We start from the raw sequence: 21,854 nt of genomic DNA, 5'->3' as shown, positions 1-21,854 counted from the left end.
CATCCGTCCATCCATCCATTCATTCATTCATTCATTCAGTCATCCATCATCCATCCATTCATCCATCCATCCATCCATTCAGTCATCCATCATCCATCCATTCATCCATCCATCCATCCATATCTTTTTATCCATCTCATCAACTAACCAACCAACCCATCAACAAACCCATCCATCCATTCAGTCATCCATCATCCATCCATTCATCCATTCATCCATCCATCCATTCATCCATCCATTCATCTATCCATTCATCCATCCATTCATCCATCATCCATTCATTCATCCATTCATCCATCCATTCATCTATCCATTCATCCATTCATCCATCCATTCATCCATCCAGCAGTCAAATGTTTTTGAACAGTAAGGTTTTATTGTTTCTTAAAGAAGTCTCTTCTGCTCATCAAGCCTGCATTTATTTAATCCAAAGTACAGCAAAAGCTTTACATTGTGAAATATTTTTACTATTTCAAATAACCGTTTTCTATGTGAATATTTCTGTGATGTGCAGCTGTATTTTCAGCATCATTACTCCAGTCTTCAGTGTCACATGATCTTCAGAAATCATTCTAATATGATGATTTGCTGCTCAAGAAACATTTCTGATTATAATAATCAATATTTAAAACAGTTTAGTACTTTTTTCAGGATTCTTTGATGGATAGAAAGATCCAAAGATCAGCATTTATCTGAAATAAAAACATTATACACTATATCATTCAAAAGCTTCTTTTTTTTTGATAAAGTAATTATAGAAATTAATACTTTTATTAAGCAAGGATGCTTTAAATTGATCAAAAGTGAGGATAAAGACATTTATAATGTTACAAAATATTCCTATTCTAGATAAATGCTGTTCTTCTGAACTTTGTATTCATCAGAGAAACCTGGAAAAAATATACTCAGCTGTTTTCAACATAATAATAATAATTATGATAATAAATGTTTTTTTAAGCAGCAAATCAGAATATTAGAATGATTTCTGAAGGATCATGTGACATTTATTACTATTATGTTGAAAACAGCTGAGTAGAATTTTTTTTTTGTTTTTTTTTAATGAATAGAAAGCACAAAAGAGCAACATTTATCTGAAATAAAAATATTTTGTAACATTAAAAATGTCTTTATCATCACTTTTAATTTTTAATTTAAAGAAACCTGAAAAAAATTCTTAACTGTTTTAAATATTGATCTAATATGCAAATCATCATATTAGAGTGATTTCTGAAGATCATGTGACACTGAAGACTGGAGTAATGATGCTGAAAATACAGCTGCACATAGAAAGCAGTTATTTTAAATAGTAAAAATATTTCACAATATTACTGCTTTTGCTGTATTTTGAATCAAATAAACACAGGCTTGGTGAGCAGAAGAGACTTCTTTAAAAAACTTTAAAAATCTTCCTGTTCAAAATCTTTTGACTGGTAGTGTATCTGTCTATCTACTGTCATATCCATCTTTCTCTCCATCTATCTTTCTGTCATTCTGTCTGTGTGTGTGTGTGTGTGTGTGTGTGTGTGTGTGTGTGTGCGGTCTGCAGTGCGTTTGAAGCAGTGATCTGTTCTTTATATCTTCATAAAGAGCTCACAGTGGGTTTGTTCTTGGGTCTGAACATCTCGCTCCTCTTGTTCTCATCCCGTCCCTCAGTAAATCAGATTTGAGGTGTGTGTGAGCATCTGAATGAGTGAAGCCGGTCTGCTGGGTGTGTGTGTGTGTGAGACGATCTTCATGACGTCTGCTGGAGGCTCGTGCTGCTCGACTCATTTCTGCTGATTCGGAGTCAGTCTCGTGCTGCGCTGTGATTGGTCAGTCAGTGTCCGGCAGGATCCCTGAGTCAGAGCGAGAGATGCTGTGTCTCTGAGCTCTTCTCGTCTCTCTCCTCTGTGCTCAGATGTGCTTCTGCCGCTCGTGCACCATCAGCAAACGCATCGGAGACAAACCAGAGAGTCATCCAAACACAGAGCTCAAAGACTCACAAAAAAAGAACAAAACAATGTTCTGTTTTAATGCATGTTCTAGTCATACAGTCATGAGTAGCACAGGTATATTTGTAGCAATAGACAACAATACACTGTATGGGTCACAATTATACATTTCTCTTTTATGCCAAAAATCATTAGGATATTAAGTAAAGATCATGTTCCATGAAGATATTTAGTAAATGTCCTACCGTAAATATATCAAATCTTAATTTTTGATTAGTAATATGCATCACTAAGAACTTCATTTGAACAACTTTAAAGATGTTTTACTCACCCCCATGTCAACCAAGATGTTTATGTATTTCTTTCTTTAGTCAAAAAGAAATTAAGGTTTTTGATGAAAACATTCCAGGATTTTTCTCCATACAGTGGACTTCAATGGACTCCAAACGGTTGAAGGTCAAAATTACTTTTTCAGTGCAGCTTCAAATGACTATAAACCATACCAGTATGGAAGCAGATTAGTCTCAAATATAATTCACGCAAAAAACACGATTCACACATGCGTAGACAATTTCACATGCATGAAACCTAATTCACGTACACACAAAAAAAAATCACGTGCGTGAAAATAAAATATATATTCACAAAAAGCAATTCACATGCGCAAAATAAAATTATATATTCATAAAATACATTTCACAAATGCAAAACACAATTCGTAGATATACAACTGTGCACAAAAACCTTTGAATGTTTAAAATGTACGAGTGTCTGAATGTACAAATCGTCATTTACTACGAATCCACTCGGATTTGTGTGTGTGTGTTTTTGAGACTTTCCTGGCAGAGCTCTCTTCCCACGTGGGTCTGTCGTACTCTTTAGCCAATCAGATGCGAGCTTACCATTCAACCAATCATATCATAAGCCACAGAGAGTGCATTCAGAAGCTCGCAGGCAATCGGGGAGACGTCAAGAGAGAAGCCCATAGAAGCCCTGGCGTTACATTTTAAAATAATATACAAAATAATTAATCAGAATACTTACTCCTGCTCACTCACGCCAAAGAACTCCCCGCTCAAGCTCGCCGTCTCTGCAAGATTAATGATGCCAATTTGCACGCACAGCTACTAGAAGATTTACATCTGTCAGACAGGTTGCTGACGTCATCAAGCTTAGTTTTGCGCGTCAGAAACGGAAGTGCTAAAAATCGCTAAAAATGAGTTCCAATTGGGTCGCTGTGTCCATTTCTTTTACTGTCTATGGGATTACTGATGTAAAGGCTTAATTTCCGTTCTAATTAATCCATATTGCGCAAAAGGTCCGCAGAATCGTGCTCCTTGAATGCAGTCTCAGTGGCTTATGATATGATTGGTTGAATGGGAAGCTCGCATCTGATTGGCTAAAGAGTACGACAGACCCACGTGGGAAGAGAGCTCTGCCAGGAAAGTCTCAAAAACACACACACACAAATCCGAGTGGATTCGTAGTAAATGACGATTTGTACATTCAGACACTCGTACATTTTAAACATTCGAAAGGTTTTTGTGCACAGTTGTATATCTACGAATTGTGTTTTGCATTTGTGAAATGTATTTTATGAATATATAATTTTATTTTGCACATGTGAATTGCTTTTTGTGAATATATATTTTTTTTTCACGCACGTGAATTTTTTTGGTGTGTACGTGAATTAGGTTTCATGCATGTGAAATTGTCTACGCATGTGTGAATCGTGTTTTTTGCGTGAATTATATTTGAGACTGATCTGCTTCCATATACCAGACGATGAACTAGGGTCTTATCTAGCGAAACGATTGGTCATTTAAAAAAAAAAAAAATTCTCTCACTTCTGCCAACTGTCCGGAAGGTGTTCCGGCGGATGATGAAGCACGTATGGGTTGCGCGTACGCCTCTGGGAAATGTAGGAGAAAATGAAACAATGTTTCTTTAATTTAGCAAAGGAAAACCAGTCTCCTCTTGGCTTATATCTAAATCATCCGATATTTTCCTTAATAAATCCTCATGATTTATCCTCATGGGTGAGTAAATTATCAGGAAATTTTCATTTGAAAGTGAACTAATCCTTTAACTAATGTAGTTAAGTAATTTTAACAAATGAAACCTTATTGTAAAGTGTTTCCCGACAGGCTGCTGTTTTAGTAATGCAGCATTTCTATAATCAAGCAGTAGTTCACACGGGTGTTTAATGCTGGAGAACCAGTCCCTCGCTGTTCTAGCTTGTACTGATCTAAAAGATGTCTGGAACTTTGCATTACTAGCACTTCTCGTGTTTATTGCCTCTTTATGATGAATCACTTCTTGTATTCTTCATTTGTAAGTTGCTTTGAATAAAAACATCTGCTAAATGAATAAATGTAATGTCATGAAGGATACAGCTCCAGGAAAAAGCATATAGTCAAAGGATGTTATAGGATTTTATATCCGATGTGTTTCAAACGTTACAGAAGCTGAATGTGTTTCGTGACTTGTTGTGGTTTTACTGTTGATTATGATTTCTCTCTCTCTCTCTCTCTCTCTCTCTCTCTGTCCCGCAGATATTCCAGACCAATGTTCTCCGAACCCCTGCAATCATCACGGGACGGTGCGCTGTGAGGACAAAAAGGGCGAATTCCAGTGCCATTGTTTCACAGGATGGAGCGGTGCCAGGTGTGAGAAAGGTACAAACACACATCAGCTGTTCAGACACTCACATTCAGGTTAAAGATTCTGATGAATATTATACTCTGGATCATTTATTCAAAAAAAGTATCTTAGCTATAGATTGTAAAAAATGCATGTGTCTACAATTCCTCCCACTATAGAAAAGTGAAGCCAAAACATCCCAGTAGAACACTGTCATCTTCTGACAGTAATGATTCATTTGGAGCACGAGTCTGTGCAGTGTTGATTCATTTAAAGCCAGAGTCTACGAAGTAGTGATTCATTTGGAGTGCGAGTCTGCAGTAGTGATTCGTTTAAAGCCAGAGTCAGCGCAGTAGTGATTCATTTGGAGCATGAGTCTGTGCAGTAGTGATTCGTTTAAAGCCTTAGTCTGCGCAGTAGTGATTCATTTGGAGCATGAATCTGTGCAGTAGTGATTCATTTGGAGCACGAGTCTGTGCAGTAGTGATTCATTTGGAGCACGAGTCTGTGCAGTAGTGATTCATTTGGAGCTCGAGTCTGTGCAGTAGTGATTCATTTGGAGCACGAGTCTGTGCAGTAGTGATTCATTTGGAGCACGAGTCTGTGCAGTAGTGATTCATTTGGAGCACGAGTCTGCGCAGTAGTGATTCATTTGGAGCATGAGTCTGCGCAGTAGTGATTCATTTGGAGCATGAGTCTGCGCAGTAGTGATTCATTAGGAGCACGAGTCTGCGCAGTAGTGATTCATTTGGAGCACGAGTCTGTGCAGTAGTGATTCATTTGGAGCACGAGTCTGCGCAGTAGTGATTCATTTGCAGCCCGAGTCTGCGCAGTAGTGATTCATTTGCAGCCCGAGTCTGCGCAGTAGTGATTCATTTGGAGCCCGAGTCTGTGCAGTAGTGATTCATTTGGAGCACGAGTCTGCGCAGTAGTGATTCATTTGGAGCATGAGTCTGCGCAGTAGTGATTCATTAGGAGCACGAGTCTGCGCAGTAGTGATTCATTTGGAGCACGAGTCTGCGCAGTAGTGATTCATTTGGAGCACGAGTCTGTGCAGTAGTGATTCATTTGGAGCCAGAGTCAGCGCAGTAGTGATTGTGAGGTCATATTTTAGTCTGATTCACATCTCATTCATTTACATATAGAGGGCGAGATTTATGAGTTATACTGCAGCCAGCCACCAGATGGCGATAGAAATGTTTTAGCTTCACTTTTCTGAACACATCCATTATGGTTATATATTTCATATTCTCAAAGATTGCATTTCTGAGAGCCTCCAATATGCGTCTTGATTTTTAAAAATGTCTGGTTTCATCATTGGGAACATCTTGATCTATTGCTTTGAGCATTGAACATATTGATGGTGATGTTTAGCTCTGAATGTCATTGAGGATGTGAATGATGCAGCACTTCCTGTGCTGTTCTTCTCCTGACCTGTGCTCATATCAGATGATGCACAATGCTCTTATAGTGGCACAGGTTGTGCTAGTAGATCTCGAACTCTGCAGGATCATCCATCACATTCTCTGAGTCAGCAGGAGCTGAGTGGTTTCTTGTGCATTAAAACACTCAGAATGCAAGTATGAGTATTGATTGCCAAGTTAAGACTCATTAGAACACCTTAGCAACTATCTAGCGATGCCATAGCAACTCCAAACAACTACTCAGAACATTTTAGCACCACATATCAATGCCCTAAAAACCACCCACAACACCCTAGCAACTGCTTATCAACCAGTTAGAACACTTTAACAACCACATAGCAGTGCCTTGGCAATCACTCGGAACACCCTAGCAACTGCATAGCAACTATGTTAACAACAATTTAGATCACATGACAACACCCATTGTTAGGATAATAACCCAGCCCTAGCAACTACAGTACATAGAAACAAATTAGATCACCTTAGCAACCACATAGCAATACCCTGGTAATCACCCAAAACACCCTAGCAACTGTATAACAGGTAACCAAATAATACACCCTAGCAACCATGTAGCAACACCTGTTGCTATATGGTTGTTAGGATAACCACCCAGAACACCCTAGCAACTGTTTAGCAACAAGTTAGAACACCCTAGCAACCACATAGCTACAAATTTGGCAATCACTACCTTGGCAAACAGTCGGAACACCCTAGCAACTGCCTTAGCAACTAGTAAGAACACCCTAGCAACCACATAGCAACAAATTTGGAAATCACTACCTTGGCAATCAGTCAGAATACCCTAGCAACTGCTTAGCAACTAGTAAGAACACCCTAGCAACCAATCTGGTACAGATTTGGCAATCACTACCTTGGCAAACAGTCGGAACACCCTAGCAACATGTTAACAACCATTCAGAACACCTTAGCAACTGCTCAGCAGTGTGTTAACCAAATGATACACCTTAGCAACCATGTAACAACACCTGTTGCTATATGGTTGTTAGAATAATCACCCAGAACACCCTAGCAACTGCTTAGCAACTAGTAAGAACACCCTAGCAACCACATAGCAACCAATCTGGTACAAATTGGCAATCACTACCTTGGCAATCAGTCAGAATACCCTAGCAACTGCTTAGCAACTAGTTAGAACACCCTAGCTAGAACATTTTAGCGACACTGGCAATCACTGCCTTGGCAATCAGTCTGAACACCCTAGCAACTGCTTAGCAACAAGTTAGAACACCTAGCAACCACATAGCTACAAATTTGGCAATCACTACCTTGGCAATCAGTCAGAATACCCTAGCAACTGCTTAGCAACTAGTTAGAACACCCTAGCAACCACATAGCAACACAAATCTGGCAATCACTGCCTTGGCAATCAGTCAGAACACCCTAGCAACTGTTTAGCAACAAGTTAGAACACCCTAGCAACCACATAGCTACAAATTTGGCAATCACTACCTTGGCAAACAGTCGGAACACCCTAGCAACATGTTTAGCAACAAGTTAGAACACCCTAGCAACCACATAGCTACAAATTTGCCAATCACTGCCTTGGCAAACAGTCGGAACACCCTAGCAACTGCTTAGCAACAAGTTAGAACACCCTAGCAACCACATAGCTACAAATTTTGCCAATCACTGCCTTGGCAAACAGTCGGAACACCCTAGCAACTGCTTAGCAACAAGTTAGAACACCCTAGCAACCACATAGCTACAAATTTGCCAATCACTGCCATTCAGAACACCTTAAACACCCTAGCAACTGCTTAGCAACTAGTAAGAACACCCTAGCAACCACATAGCAACCAATCTGGCAACCACTGCCTTGGCAAACAGTCGGAACACCCTAGCAACATGTTAACAACCATTCAGAACACCTTAGCAACTGTGTAGCAGTGCGCAGCTGGGGAGTCTTCAGCGTTCTTCAGTGGATGTGTGAGTGTAGCCTGTACTGAGCCGTGACTCATCAAACCCGCAGAGTGTCAGTCACGTCTCACGTCTCTGATGATTCACGTTCAGTGGAAAGTGTGAGTGACTTTCTGCCCACTGTCCAACACTGACTCCGCCCGCTGGCGCGCTCCAGCCAATCCCGAGTCCCGAGCTGCTCCTGATTGGCTAACGGCGCGTGTGTGTGTTTGTGATTTGCAGATGTGGATGAGTGCAGCAGAGCGAACGGCGAATGTGAGCACCACTGTAACAACACCATGGGCAGTTACCGCTGCTCCTGTCGTCATGGATACACGCTCTCGGGTCACCACACGTGTCTGGGTGAGTGTGAGTGCTGGAAAATCTGACAAACACAAAACCAAACAGCACTGCAGTACACACTTCTGACGTTTGCATCTCAGCTCTGATTTAAAGTCTTGAAAAAGTATTTCTTTCAATTTGTGGTTAAAAAGTTTAATTTGGATTTTACTAAAATGTAGCGTAGTGTTGCACTCCAAATATGATCATAGATCAAAATGTAAAAAATATATTTTCATGTATAAAAACCTAATTTATACAGGATCTCTTACATTACAATATTATTAAATTTTTACTGCTCATTATAGTGCACATTTGTACTGCTCTGTATTTTTATTTAAATCAATTATTTAGGCTCATTAATTTTATACATTTTTATTATTTTAGTGTTTAATAAAAACAATAATATAATTTTAGTACAGGGGATGCTGTGTACTTTGAATGCAGCATAGGTCTTTTTGGATTTTTTTTTTTTTAAATCTAATATTTTCATATCTAAACTTTAAACTTAATAAAACTATAATATATTATAAAAATATTATTTTAACCCAATTCCTTTTTTAGATTTTTATTTATTTAGCATAATCATACTTTTAATAATTTTTTGTACATTTTTACCCTGTTTACTATTTTTTGTAAACCTCTGCAGTATAGTGTAGTGGTGGGTTTGAGTTCCAGGAACCAGGGCTGGAGTGGGACTCATTTTCAGCCCTTGAGTTTCATGCCTTAGACCGGCCCACTTGGTTATTTTGATTTTTTTTGTACTGGTCTTTTCAGTGCCACCTTTGCACTTTCTGTAATACATTTTTTTTATTTCTATTATCTTTTCTTTGCTCGATGAAATGACTTGTTGCTTTTTTTGAGCAAGGTGCCGCTGTCAGGAGAGTCAAAAGCCAATTAACTTCAGAAATGGAAAATAAGTAACAATTGTGATTCCTTATCTTATTCTTTAAGAAAATAATGTTTATTCTTGTATTATTGTGTGGGACAGAATGAGGCAGGTTCCAAATATTTGTACTGTACCATAATGTAGGCCTAAGTCTGCCTGCAGTTAAAAAGTTATCCGAAATAAAAATAATTGTTTTGCTTAACCTATCTATGTACAACTATTCTAAAAAGAATTTTAACGTCATACAAAAAATGTCATCAGCCTGAGTAAATTGTACCATCATAGAATTTGTAATTTAGTAATTCAGGAGGTGAAAATACTGTGAAATTACAACTGCATTACATTTGAAAGCATAACAAGGTCTATGAAGCGTCAGTCAATCAAGCATTATTTTTCTTAAAGTTTTGAACTAAAATATTATTGCAACTTTAGCCTTTGGATGAATGAAAATGCACATTTTTTTTTTCAATTAAAGAAAACTTAGAGATTGTGGACCGCTTGTTTGGATTTGTACTTCAATAATGACGTCCAAGTTTAAGAATATCCTACGTTAGAAGGATTTTATTTTATTTATTTATTTATTTTTTTAAAAGCATTTCCCCCCTCTCTGTTTAACAGCATTAACTAACAATGAAAGACGTCTTCCCTCAAGTAGAGTAAATGTTTTCCTGCCGTGCTGGATGTTGGGCTCATGATAAATAAATTGTTTGCATTCGCCCAAACTGATTTTGTAAATAAAAAAGCGGACGGTGAAGGGTGCAGTTAGCGCGGGTCTCGCTCGCTGTGAAGCGGGAGCAGCCTGGTCTTAAAGCCTTCTCCCACACCTACAAACAAAACAATGATTTGCGCAAAAAGAACTGTATACAGTGTATGTCTTTTTGAATAATTAATTTTTTTTTAATTTTAAATAAAAAGATATTATTATGGGTTGATCAGGCAGATGTTTCCTGGTTTCTCTGCAGATGTGGACGAGTGTGTGGAGACTCCAGACGTCTGCGGATCTGCGCGCTGCTCAAACCTGGACGGCAGCTTTGAGTGTTTGTGTGAGGAAGGGTTCGTCTATGATAACATCACCCGGAGCTGTGTGGGTGAGTTTACAGGATCTTAGCTCACGGCGAGATGATGCTCGGAGCAGCAGATGATACCACACACAGCGCTGGCCAAAACAATTACAACACTAGTATTTCCAGCGGCTAAAAATGATTTTAAATCAGTTATTTCTATCTTTTGCTGTGGTGTGTCAGTAAGAAGTATCAGTTTATATTTCCAAACATTCATTTATTGATCAATTAATGGCTAAATGATTGTTTGTAAATGTAAACTGATATTTCCTACTGACACACTACAGCAAAAGATAGACATAACTGACTTAAAACCATTCTTTAGCTGCTGGAAATACTCGTGTTGTAATAGTTAATTTTGGCCAGCATAAAATCTCCTCGTTCCGCGCATCATATGTAATTATGCAATTTTGCGTCAGTGCACATGCACAGTCCTTTCAGTTTCTGTTTTCAATTCTATCGTAAACTCAGTCGGTTTGATTAAGGTGTTTACGTGAAGATTTTTCAATCCAATTACGAACACATTATTTGGTTGCATGTAAACACAGCCAATCAGTGTTCTTTTAGTATTATAAAAACTATATTATTGAAGTTTTTTTCATTTTTTTTTAAGGTTTAGTAATTTTATTGAGTGTTTTTTTTTTCATTTTAATTGTTTTTTTTTTTTTAATAAATATCAAATCAATAAATATCAATAAATTTTTTTTAAATATCTGAAATAAAATAATTTGATATTTTTTCTTTATTTCGGTTAACATTTATATTTTTAATGGTTTTGATTTAAGTTTTTATTTCATTTATATTTTCATTATAGTTTTAGGTTTAGTATTTTAGTTTTTTGACTTTTTTATTTTAACGTGTGTTTAATATGTCTATAGTTTTCACTTCAGTTTTGGTTTTAGTTATTTTAAGACATCATGCTGCCTTGGAAAATAGCTGAAATAAAATATTTTTTCTTATTTCAGTTAACTTTTTTTATGTTTATGTTTTTATTTTAGTTTAGATTTTTCTGTTTTCAATTCAATTTAGGTTTTAGTCAAAAAAATGTCCATATAGTTTTCATAATTATTATTTTTTTTTAGTTATAGTTATTGTAGGACATCATGCTAAACTAAATGAAAATTAGAAGATGTTTGGAAAATAGCTGAAATAAAATCATTTGTAATATTTTTTATTTTATTTTATTTCATTTTATATTTTATTTAAATACTTTTTAATTTTTTTTATTTCAGTTAACATTTATTTTATTTTAATAAGGCTTTTTTTCCTTCTGGTTTTAGTTTGGTCTCTGAATGTGGCGTCAGTCTGAAGGAACTGATTATTTCTTCACAGTGTCTCAGCACAGGATGTTTCCGTCTCATTACATGATGTTCTTTTGGGAACATGACTTTTTTTGGTGGCTTTTCACCTAGTCGTTTACGTTGAGAGGAAACTGCTTACATAACGCCTCAGTGGATCCACTTCAGTTGGTACGCAGTCGAAGGAAAATTCCTCCAGCTCATTTGTGGTTCATCCATTTAAACATCTTTTAGGATTCCCATCATTCCCATCATCAGTGTTTCAATCATATTTCCACAGGAAACACAAAGATTCACTTCCACGGCTCTCTCCTCCTGATCTCATATATATATATATCAGCATGCACATCCAAAACAAGAAAAAAAGATTATATAACGTGTGTGTCTTCCACTCCAGGTCACTTCCTGTTGACTCTTAAAGACACACAGAGCAGGTGAAGAATGAAACTCTCAGATTAGGTTTATAAAAGCTGTGTTTCTAGATTAATGAGAGCTGAAAGTGTTGACCTGGGCTCGTATTCACAAAACATCTCCAGCCTAAAAGTAGCTCATAACTCGCAGATTTAGGAGAAAAACTTACAAATAATGGGCGTGTCTGTCCTTAATTTAGGACTCCTAGATGTTTGCTCTAAGAGTATTTCACAAAGTGTTTTAACTCTTAAACTAGCTCCTAAATCTGTGGAAGTTTAGGAGTAGTGAAGAGGAGCCACAAACTCTCCTAAAATAACTGTTTCCAGCAGTCTGCCTCGGAACAGAAACATTTTAGAAATATTTGATGATAATGAGCTTTTAAAAAGATATCTCCTTCTGTTTTAAAGGTTATCTTCTTTGATTATATCCTTGTTCTCATTAAATGTTGGGCAAGAAGTAACAGCTGCTCTTGAGTCCAGTTTGGTGTTCTTTACATTTGCATGTCTTACTATCAGTCGTGATTATTCTGCTCTGTTAATTAAAAGAATGTTTATATGCATGCATTTTAAAATCTATTATTTATTATTACTTTTAAACATTTATTTGAATATAGCAACATAATATTACACTCTATAATATTTCTATGAACAGAGAGCATCAGCCAATCACTGTGTGCATAGTTAATAAGCATGCTGACATCATTCATAGCAACGAGGTCAGCCCTGCCCCTTACTCTGATCTTAAGACTCTGTTCCTTAGTAAAGTTTGTCTCAGCAGCTTTGTGAACAGGTTTTAAGAGAAAACTCTTAGATAAAAACTTTTACTGCTGTTAGTGGTGAGATGAAATGTTTTGTGAATATGAGCCCTGATGTGGATGAATGTGAATACTGAGTGTGTTTGAGCTCATGCTCCTGTTGTTCCGGTCAGACGTGGACGAGTGTGAGACGCACGTGTGTGAGGAGGAGTGTGTGAACACACCGGGAAGTTTCCGCTGCTACTGTGACGGGCGGCAGGGGAAGAGACTGGGACAAGACTTCAGGAGCTGTGAGGTGATCACACACACACTCACACACACACACACACACACACACACACACACACACACACACTCAGAAACACTCACTCACTCAGACACACACACTCACACTCAGAAACACTCACTCACACACACACACACACTCACACACACACTCAGAAACACTCACTCACACACACACACACACACACACACACACACACACTCAGAAACACTCACTCACTCACACACACACTCACTCAGACACACACACTCACACTCAGAAACACTCACTCACACACACACACACACACACACACACACACACACACACACACACACACACACTCACACACACACACACACACACACACACACACACACACACACACTCAGAAACACTCACTCACTCACACACACACTCACTCACACACACACACACACACACTCAGAAACACTCACTCACACACACACACACACACACACACTCAGAAACACTCACTCACACACACACACACACACTCAGAAACACTCACTCACACACACACTCACTCAGACACACACACACACACACAACACTCACTCACACACACACACACACACACACACACACACACACACACACAAACACACACTCACAAACAATCTCTCACACACACACACACACACACACACACACACTCACAAACAATCTCTCACACACACACACACACACACACACACTCAGAAACAATCACTCTCTCACACACACACACACACACACACACTCAGAAACAATCTCTCACACACACACTCACACACACACACACACACACACACACACACACACACACACACTCAGAAACAATCTCTCACACACACACTCACACACACACACACACACACACACACACACACACACTCAGAAACAATCACACACACACACACACACACACACACTCAGAAACTATCTCTCACACACACTCACACACACACACACACACACACAGACACACACACACTCAGAAACAATCTCTCACACACACACTCAGAAACACTCACTCACTCACTCACTCACTCTCACACACACACTCACACACACACACACACACACTCAGAAACAATCTCTCACACACACACACACACACACACACACACAGACACACACACACTCAGAAACAATCTCTCACACACACACACTACACACAACTCATTCACTCTCACACACACACTCACTCACACGCACTCTCACACACACACATCAAAAAACACACTCAGAAACTATCTCTCACACACACGCACACACACACACACACACACACACACAGACACACACACACACTCAGAAACAATCTCTCACACACACACTCAGAAACACTCATTCACTCTCACACACACACACACACACACACACACACACACACACTCAGAAACAATCTCTCACACACATGTGGAACAGCCTACCTTTATCTATTATTATAAAGGATAATCTCTACAGAATCTCTGTTTAAAGTAAAACTTAAAATTCACCTTTTAGAAAATTTTGTGAAACCGTACTGTGTATATGGAATAACCGTTTTATGAAAGCAATAATCCCCGTGAAGCCGTGGTTTACAGTGAATTTATAACAGCTATAACAAACAACCTAGGTTGCCAAGCACAAAGTGGTTGCCAAGCTGTAAACCACAGCTTCACGAGGATTATTGCTTTATTCTTCCACCAAACAATGTAGTTCCTCAGAAACAGTTGTGGTTGCAACAAAGTGGTTGCCAAGCAACAGAAAAACGTAAACAAAGGTGTATGTTACATTGTAGAGTAATTTACAACAGCTTTGGACACAGCTCAACCAATCAGAATCAAGGACCGGAACTATTTGTTTTATAATAATCCTTTTATCTTGATTATTGTATTTTCATAATCATTGGTGGCCAAAATTAAAATTTTATTAATTGCACAGCCCTAGTATGCATAGATATGTATAGATTCCCTATTCGACCGCTCCAGATACGTTGACGTGTCCGGAACGGTCAACTTGATGTCACTCACCATAATAATCAATGAATATTCAAAGATACACAAGTGTTTAACTTGTTGTTGTAGACACACACAGTCAACTTGCGCTTGAGGTTCACAAACCATTCCAAAAACAGCGGATGGCTTACGTATCGCAGCCCATAGAAATAGTTGCTAATGAGGCATCTACGTACAGTATATATATCTATGCCTAGTGTGTACTATGTCATTATATGCTGTTTTATTGTTTTGATTGGTGTTTTATTATTATTTGACAATTTTTGTACAGCATAATGGTCAACGACTGTTGTTTTATTGTGCTATATAAATAAACTAACTAAAACCAAAAGTTGTGAGAATGTTTGGCTCATCTTCCTGTCTGTGTGTCTGACCCATCGAGCTTCACCGGTCGCTGGACATGAGGAGGAACTCACGCTCGCTGTACCTCGGACGCATGTTCAGCGGGATTCCTGTGGTCCGACTGCGCTTCCGCCGCAGGGTCCAGACCGGGTGAGCACGCCTTCACTGTAATATCTTCTTGGTTTTATTTTATTTATAGAGCACAAGGTTGACCAAAGTACTGTACAATAACAACAGCTAATAAAAATAAGACCAATATCTCAGAAAGAAAAAGACTGATACAGTTGAGGTCAAAAGTTTACATCCCCCTTTCAGAATCTGCTCAGTTTTACTTATTTTACCAAAATAAGAGGGATCATACAAAATGCATGTTATTGTTTATTTAGTACTGACCTGAACAAGATATTTCACATAAAAGATGTTTAGAAAATAATGGTTGAATTTATAAAAATGACCCTGTTCAAAAGTTTTCATCCCCTTGACTCTTAACACTGTGTTGTTGAAACACTCACAGATGCTCCAGAAGATAAAACAATGCATTAAGAGCCGGGGGTGAAAACTTTTGCATTTGAATATCAGGGTAAATTTAACTTATTTTGTCTTCTGGGAAACATGTAAACATGTCAGTGAGTGTTTGAAGCTTCTGTAATAGTTGTGTTTGAGTCCCTCAGTTGTGCTCAGTGTGAAAAGATGGATCTCAGAATCAAACAGTCGTTGTTGGAAAGAGTTCAAAAACACAAAAATACTGCAAAACCAAAGAATTATTGAGAGCTGAAGGATTTTTCTGAAGAACGGCAGACAGTTTAACTGTTCAGAACAAACAAGGGACTCATGAACAACTATCACTAAACACAAACACACAGCTGTGCATCATTCAGATAACAACACAGTGTTCAGAGTCAAGGGGATGAAAACTTTTGAACGGGTCATTTTTATAAAAACATCTTTTATGTGAAATATCTTATTCAGGTCAGTACTAAAGAAACAATAACATGCATTTTGTATGATCCCTCTTATTTTAGTAAAATAATAAACATTTTGCAGATTCTGAAAGGGGGATGTAAACTTTTGACCTCAACTGTAAGTAAACAAGCAAATAAAACAAACATCACAGGAAAACATGAGAGCCACTTTGTTAGATCAAGCTATTGAACCAAAAGCTAATTCTAATAAATACATTACAGTTACTGTGACGTCTCGTTTGATGCTGACTTCCTGTTTCCTCTCAGATTCACGGCAGAGTTTGACCTCAGGACCTACGACCCCGAGGGCGTGATCTTCTTCGCCGGTGGTCACTTGAACAGCTCCTGGATTGTTCTGGTGATGCATCATGGGAAGCTGGAGCTGCAGCTGAAGTACGGAGCTGTGAGTCGAGTGACCAGCAGTGGACCGCAGGTCAATGACGGCCAGTGGCATAAGGTCAGAGGTCACTGCAGGGGTCACACTAATAACAGACACACCATTGAGACACAGAGTCATTCATATATGACACATTGAGCTCACGGGAGATGCAGGTTTGAGTTCGACCCAGTGCAAAAATGGTCTTAAATTGAAACAGAAAGTCATAAATTCATAAAGTGGCATTAAATGTTGCATGAGGATTGTTTTAATTTAAATGATTTAAAAAGTAATGCAGATCTGCTGAAAGTTGCATTCAGAGCAACACTTTAAAGTCTAAAAATACAACTCATCATGTGCGTCATCATTAGATCATCATTTCAGAAAACAAGTTAATGTATTGTTCACTTCAATTTATTCCTTAAATGTTAAAAATTAAAAAAAATACTATCTCTTGTGTTTTTATTTTGATGTACATATCACTGACTGGTGAAACTGAATCAATCTGAATAATGACTCTATTGTCTTCTGTAGAGCTGAGATTAAATTAGTTTCATAATTGATGAATTTTGATGAATTACAAATGTTATTTCCAGTTTGTTTCTGTAAAGCTGCTCTGAATTGATTTGTATTGTATAAAGCGCTATAGAAATAAACGTGTCTCCTGATTGGTCTGCTCAGATCTCGGTGGAGGAACAGGGGCGGAGCCTCGTCATCAAGGTTGACAGGGAGGCGGTGATGAAGATCGCAGTGAACGGAGATCTGTTCACGCTGAATAAAGGCATACATGAGCTCAACCTGACGGTGGGCGGCGTTCCCTTCAGAGACGACGGACTGGTCAGCAGGGTGAGCTTCAGCGTCATAATCTGACATGAAAAAATAAATAAATTAACTCTTTCCCCACCAAACACAGAATTTTCCTTGTTGGAAAAAAACGCTGGCGGGGAAAGAGTTAAAGGATTAGTTCACTTCCAGAATAAAAATTTCCCTAATAATGTGCTCACCCCGTGTCATCCAGGATCTTCATGTCTTTCTTTTTTCAGTCGAAATTAAATTATGTTTTTTGAGGAAAACATTCCAGGATTTTTCTCCATATAGTGGACTTCAATGAGGATTACCGGATTGAAGGTTAATAATGCAGTTTCAGTGCAGCTTCGAAGGGATCTACAGGATCCCAGCCGAGGAGTAAGGGTCTTATCTAGCCAAACGATTGTAAAAAAAATTGTATATACAGATCATGTGACTGGTGTAATGATGCTAAAAATTCAGCTTTGAAATCACAAAAATAAATTACATTTTAAAATATTTTCAAATAGAAAGCAGTTTTTTTTAAATAGTAAAAATATTTCACAATATTACTGCTTTTGCTGTGTTTTGGATCAAATAAATGCAGGCTTGGTGAGCAGAAGAGCCTTCTTTAAAAACATTAAAAATCTTACTGTTTGACTGGTAGTGTATGTTAGCCTATAGTTGGACGTTAAAGATATTAATATTAATAAGGTGAGTCTGAGATGTTTTTTTGACAGTTATTTCACATTTCCTGTTTGTATGAAGGCTAAATACAAATGAAAGATGAAGATTAATTAAAAGGCTTTTTTTAATAGTGTTCATATTTATATTGCAATTATATTGTATAAACTGAAATTAAAAAAAATATGTCGTGATATAAATTTTGGCCATATCATTCAACCCTAGGTTAACCCTCGACTGGACGGCTGTATGAAGGACTGGCGCTGGTTAACCGGTGAGGACACGTCCATTCAGGACACCATCCAGCACAACGAGCGCATGCAGTGTTACGCCATCGAAGACCACAGCGCCTTCTACCCCGGACACGGATTCGCTTACTTCAACCACAGCCACGGTGTGCCACCATACATTATACATGTCCCTGCAGCACAGAAGCAGTCATGAGCAGCACAGGTGTATTTGTAGCAATAGACAACAATACATTGTATGAGTCACAATTATACATTTCTCTTTTATGACAAAAATCATTAAGATATTAAGTAAAGATCATGTTCCATGAAGATATTTAGTAAATTTCCTACTGTAAATATATCAAAACTTAATTTTTGATTAGTAATATGCATCGCTAAGAACTTCATTTGAACAACTTTAAAGATGATTTTCTCAATATTTAGATTTTTTTGCTCCCTCAGATTCCAGATTTTCAAATATTGTCCTCCTAACAAACCAGACATCAATGGAGAGATTATTTATAAATCTCAATTTTTTTTTTTTTAACCCTTATGACTGGTTTGGTGCTCCAGAGTCATATTTATATACTCATACAGTATTTATTCATATTTTGCAGTCGTTTATTTTTATATTTTCAGTTTTCATTTTAATTTGTTTTAATTTAAGTGAATTTTATTTGTTTTTTAGTATTTATTTTTTAAGTATTATTTATTTATTTAATTTCTTTTTATTTAATTTAATTAATTTTAGTACTTCAACTTGAATATATTTCAGTTCCTTTCCAAGGCAGCATTTCAAATTTTCCTTTTAGTTTTATAAGTTTAAGTTTGTCATCTTATATTTTATTTTATTTCAGCTTTATTTCACTTAGCAAAAAAACATTTTTATTAGTTTAGTTTTCGTTAACAGTAACAACACTGGTATGTGTAGATGTGCTTTTATTGAAGGTGAATGTGACAAAACAAAATTTTAATATTTTTTAAATTTGTTTTTATTTTTATTTTTTCATTTTAATTTTTATTTCAGTTAAAGTTTTGGTAATTTTGCAGTTTTGTGTTATGCCTATTTAGTTATATTTTTATTTCAGTTTTAGTTATCTTCGTAAATCAAGTTAAACTAGCTGAAAATGAGAATTGTTGCTTTGGCTTACTAGCTTGAACTAAAATATTTTTTTATATTTAATTTAACACTTGTTTTATTTCAAGTGCCAGTGTTTTTAGCCTGGTTAACTGTAATAACCCTGTTCCCTGTAGGAGACAATCAGACGCTCCGTGTGCATGTGACCCTGCGTCCTGCCTCCTCCGTAGGGGTCCTGTTTGCTCTGGTTCATCAGGACAGAGTCCCGTTCTCCGTCTCTCTGTCAGACTATCATCCAGGGACACTCGACTGGACCGAGGTGTGTGTGTGTGTGTGTGTGTGTGTGTGTGTGAATGAGATGCTGATGTGTGGCATGTTCTCTGCTCTGAAGCTCCAGCTGTATAGTGCTGGCCAAAATGATTAGAACACTAGTATTTTCAGCAGCTAAAGTCAGTTATTTTTATCTTTTGCTGTAGTGTGTTGTAACAGCTCTGTGTGTGTTGATCTGTGGCCCGCAGCACGTGCTGGTGTCGTTCGGTGACGTGGTGGTGGCCAGTGTCCCGGTGAACCTGTGTGACGCTCAAACACACACTGTGAACGTGACGGTGTTCGGGAACAGCTCTCTGCTGGAGGTGGACGGGCAGCTGGCGCAGATGGAGAGGATGGAGAACGTAGAGGCTCTGGATCTGACGTCTTCTTACAGCACCTTCATAGGAGGCATCCCAGGTAATGTCTCTCATCAGTCTTATATTTGTCTCATATTCATCTCACTTGAGTCTCAGTTAGGTCTCAAATCAGTCTCATATCGATCTCACATCAGTTTCACTTACACCGGCCTCACATCCATCCCACAGCACACACACTTCAGTCTCACTCAGTGCCTGTTATATTAAAGAATGGTTTAGTAGGTTATTATATTAATCACTTTAATATAAACGTGCGACTAGTTGACTAGAAATAAATCTTTAATCGGGGACAGGCCTACTAGGCACAAGGAACCGATCCATTTATAAAATAAAATGCAATGACATTACGAAGTTATCCATGTGAGTCAAATGGTTTTATCTTATTTTATATTTTTTTTATTTTACTTTTTTTTTTTATGTATGGGGGGTGCTTTGGTTTTTCTTTGGGGGTGCTGGAGCAGTACACGTAGAAAGGTTTTTTTTATTATATAATAAATAAAAATTAAACAGATAGAATAGAAAAAGGATAGAGTTTTTTTTTTTAAAGGCCTTTTTTTTTTTTTGTGAAGAAATAATAAATAAAAAGTAATAGATAGAATAGAAAAAGGATAGAGAAGCTAGTGTTAGTTTTTTTTTTTAAGAAAACAAGCAGTAAATGAATAGAGTGCAAGTATAAAAGGGGGCAAGTTTTATTTATTTTTTTAAAAATACTATACTATGTTTTGTATAAGTATACGATACTGAATATTGTGAAATTCAAAGGATTCGTTTTGGAGTGAACTAAAATACACTGAAAATACACTAATGCTCATGATATTTGTTTGTGAATATTCACCAGTATTTTTTTCTGAATGTAATAATAAAATGTGACACTTTTCTACGAACAGAACACTTCTGACCTGACTTGTAGTGGGACACGGCTTATTTTCTGAAAAGCACAACAGACTTTGAGTCAGATGGTCTTGAAATGCGACTCTCCGGAGGGTGCTGATGTTGTTTGTTTGTGCAGATGTTTCTTTGGTGTCCGCTCCGGTGTCGGCCTTCTACACGGGCTGCATGGATGTGTGGGTCAACGGTCAGCTGCTGGACGTGGACGAGGCCCAACACAAACACAACGACATCCGCTCTCACTCCTGCCCTCTGGTGGACACACAGCAATAACAGCAGCTGAGACTCCAGCACCGGAGGAGCTTTGATTCCGGATCCACAAAGGCCTTAGCAAAGCCGGATCCCTCGCCACACTCACGCACATATAGCACAGAGCGCATCTCGATGTATTACTCACATTAGACCAATCAAACACAAGCTACTGAGAGTGCGCTGTAAAATACTGTAACTGTACATATGCCACTGTAAAATGCTTTAGAGGAGGATGACTAAAACACACAACTACCATTAAAGGCCTTCAGGCCTCGATGTAGGTGCTCAACTTCATCATCATCATCATTCAGTAGTGTTTTTTTTTAGTCCCTCATTTGAGTTCGTCCTTTTCATCTTGTTTTTATTGTCGAAGTTGTTTTATTTTTTGTTCATGTTTGCGAGACTGAAATGCTTGATGAGAACTAATAAAGGTGGATGGTGTTGTTATGATGATTATGTCCTTTAAATCCTCAGAAACACACAATTAATAAAAAATAAAAAATGTGCTAGTGTTTTTCATGCACTGATCAAATTTGAGATTTTGGTTTATTTGGCTGCCATATGTCTCTTCTTTCAGATTGGTGAAAAAAAAACATCCAAAACACATCTAAATTTTTATTTTATTGTCT

The 21,854-nt window shown here is 37.7% G+C and overlaps 1 protein-coding gene across 1 annotated transcript in view; it reads left to right on the top strand.

Annotated features, from left to right (window-relative positions):
• The window catches only part of LOC109087128 (growth arrest-specific 6), a 26,651-nt gene extending 4,979 nt beyond the window's left edge, over positions 1–21,672 (top strand). Inside the window, exons 5-15 of the mRNA XM_042717036.1 lie at positions 4,487–4,609; positions 8,162–8,281; positions 10,109–10,234; positions 12,844–12,965; positions 15,315–15,433; positions 16,513–16,702; positions 17,303–17,467; positions 18,317–18,485; positions 19,576–19,718; positions 19,918–20,125; positions 21,095–21,672. Of these exons, the coding sequence (XP_042572970.1) occupies positions 4,487–4,609; positions 8,162–8,281; positions 10,109–10,234; positions 12,844–12,965; positions 15,315–15,433; positions 16,513–16,702; positions 17,303–17,467; positions 18,317–18,485; positions 19,576–19,718; positions 19,918–20,125; positions 21,095–21,246 (1,637 nt within the window). The 3' untranslated portion in view covers positions 21,247–21,672. The remainder of the gene's footprint in view (positions 1–4,486; positions 4,610–8,161; positions 8,282–10,108; positions 10,235–12,843; positions 12,966–15,314; positions 15,434–16,512; positions 16,703–17,302; positions 17,468–18,316; positions 18,486–19,575; positions 19,719–19,917; positions 20,126–21,094) is intronic.
• The last annotated feature ends 182 nt before the right edge of the window (positions 21,673–21,854 follow it).

This window comes from Cyprinus carpio, chromosome B1 (genome assembly GCF_018340385.1).
Source record: "Cyprinus carpio isolate SPL01 chromosome B1, ASM1834038v1, whole genome shotgun sequence".
Lineage (NCBI taxonomy): Eukaryota > Metazoa > Chordata > Actinopteri > Cypriniformes > Cyprinidae > Cyprinus > Cyprinus carpio.
Note: the sequence above shows the minus strand (reverse complement) of the source record. Positions and strands in the feature narration are given on the sequence as shown.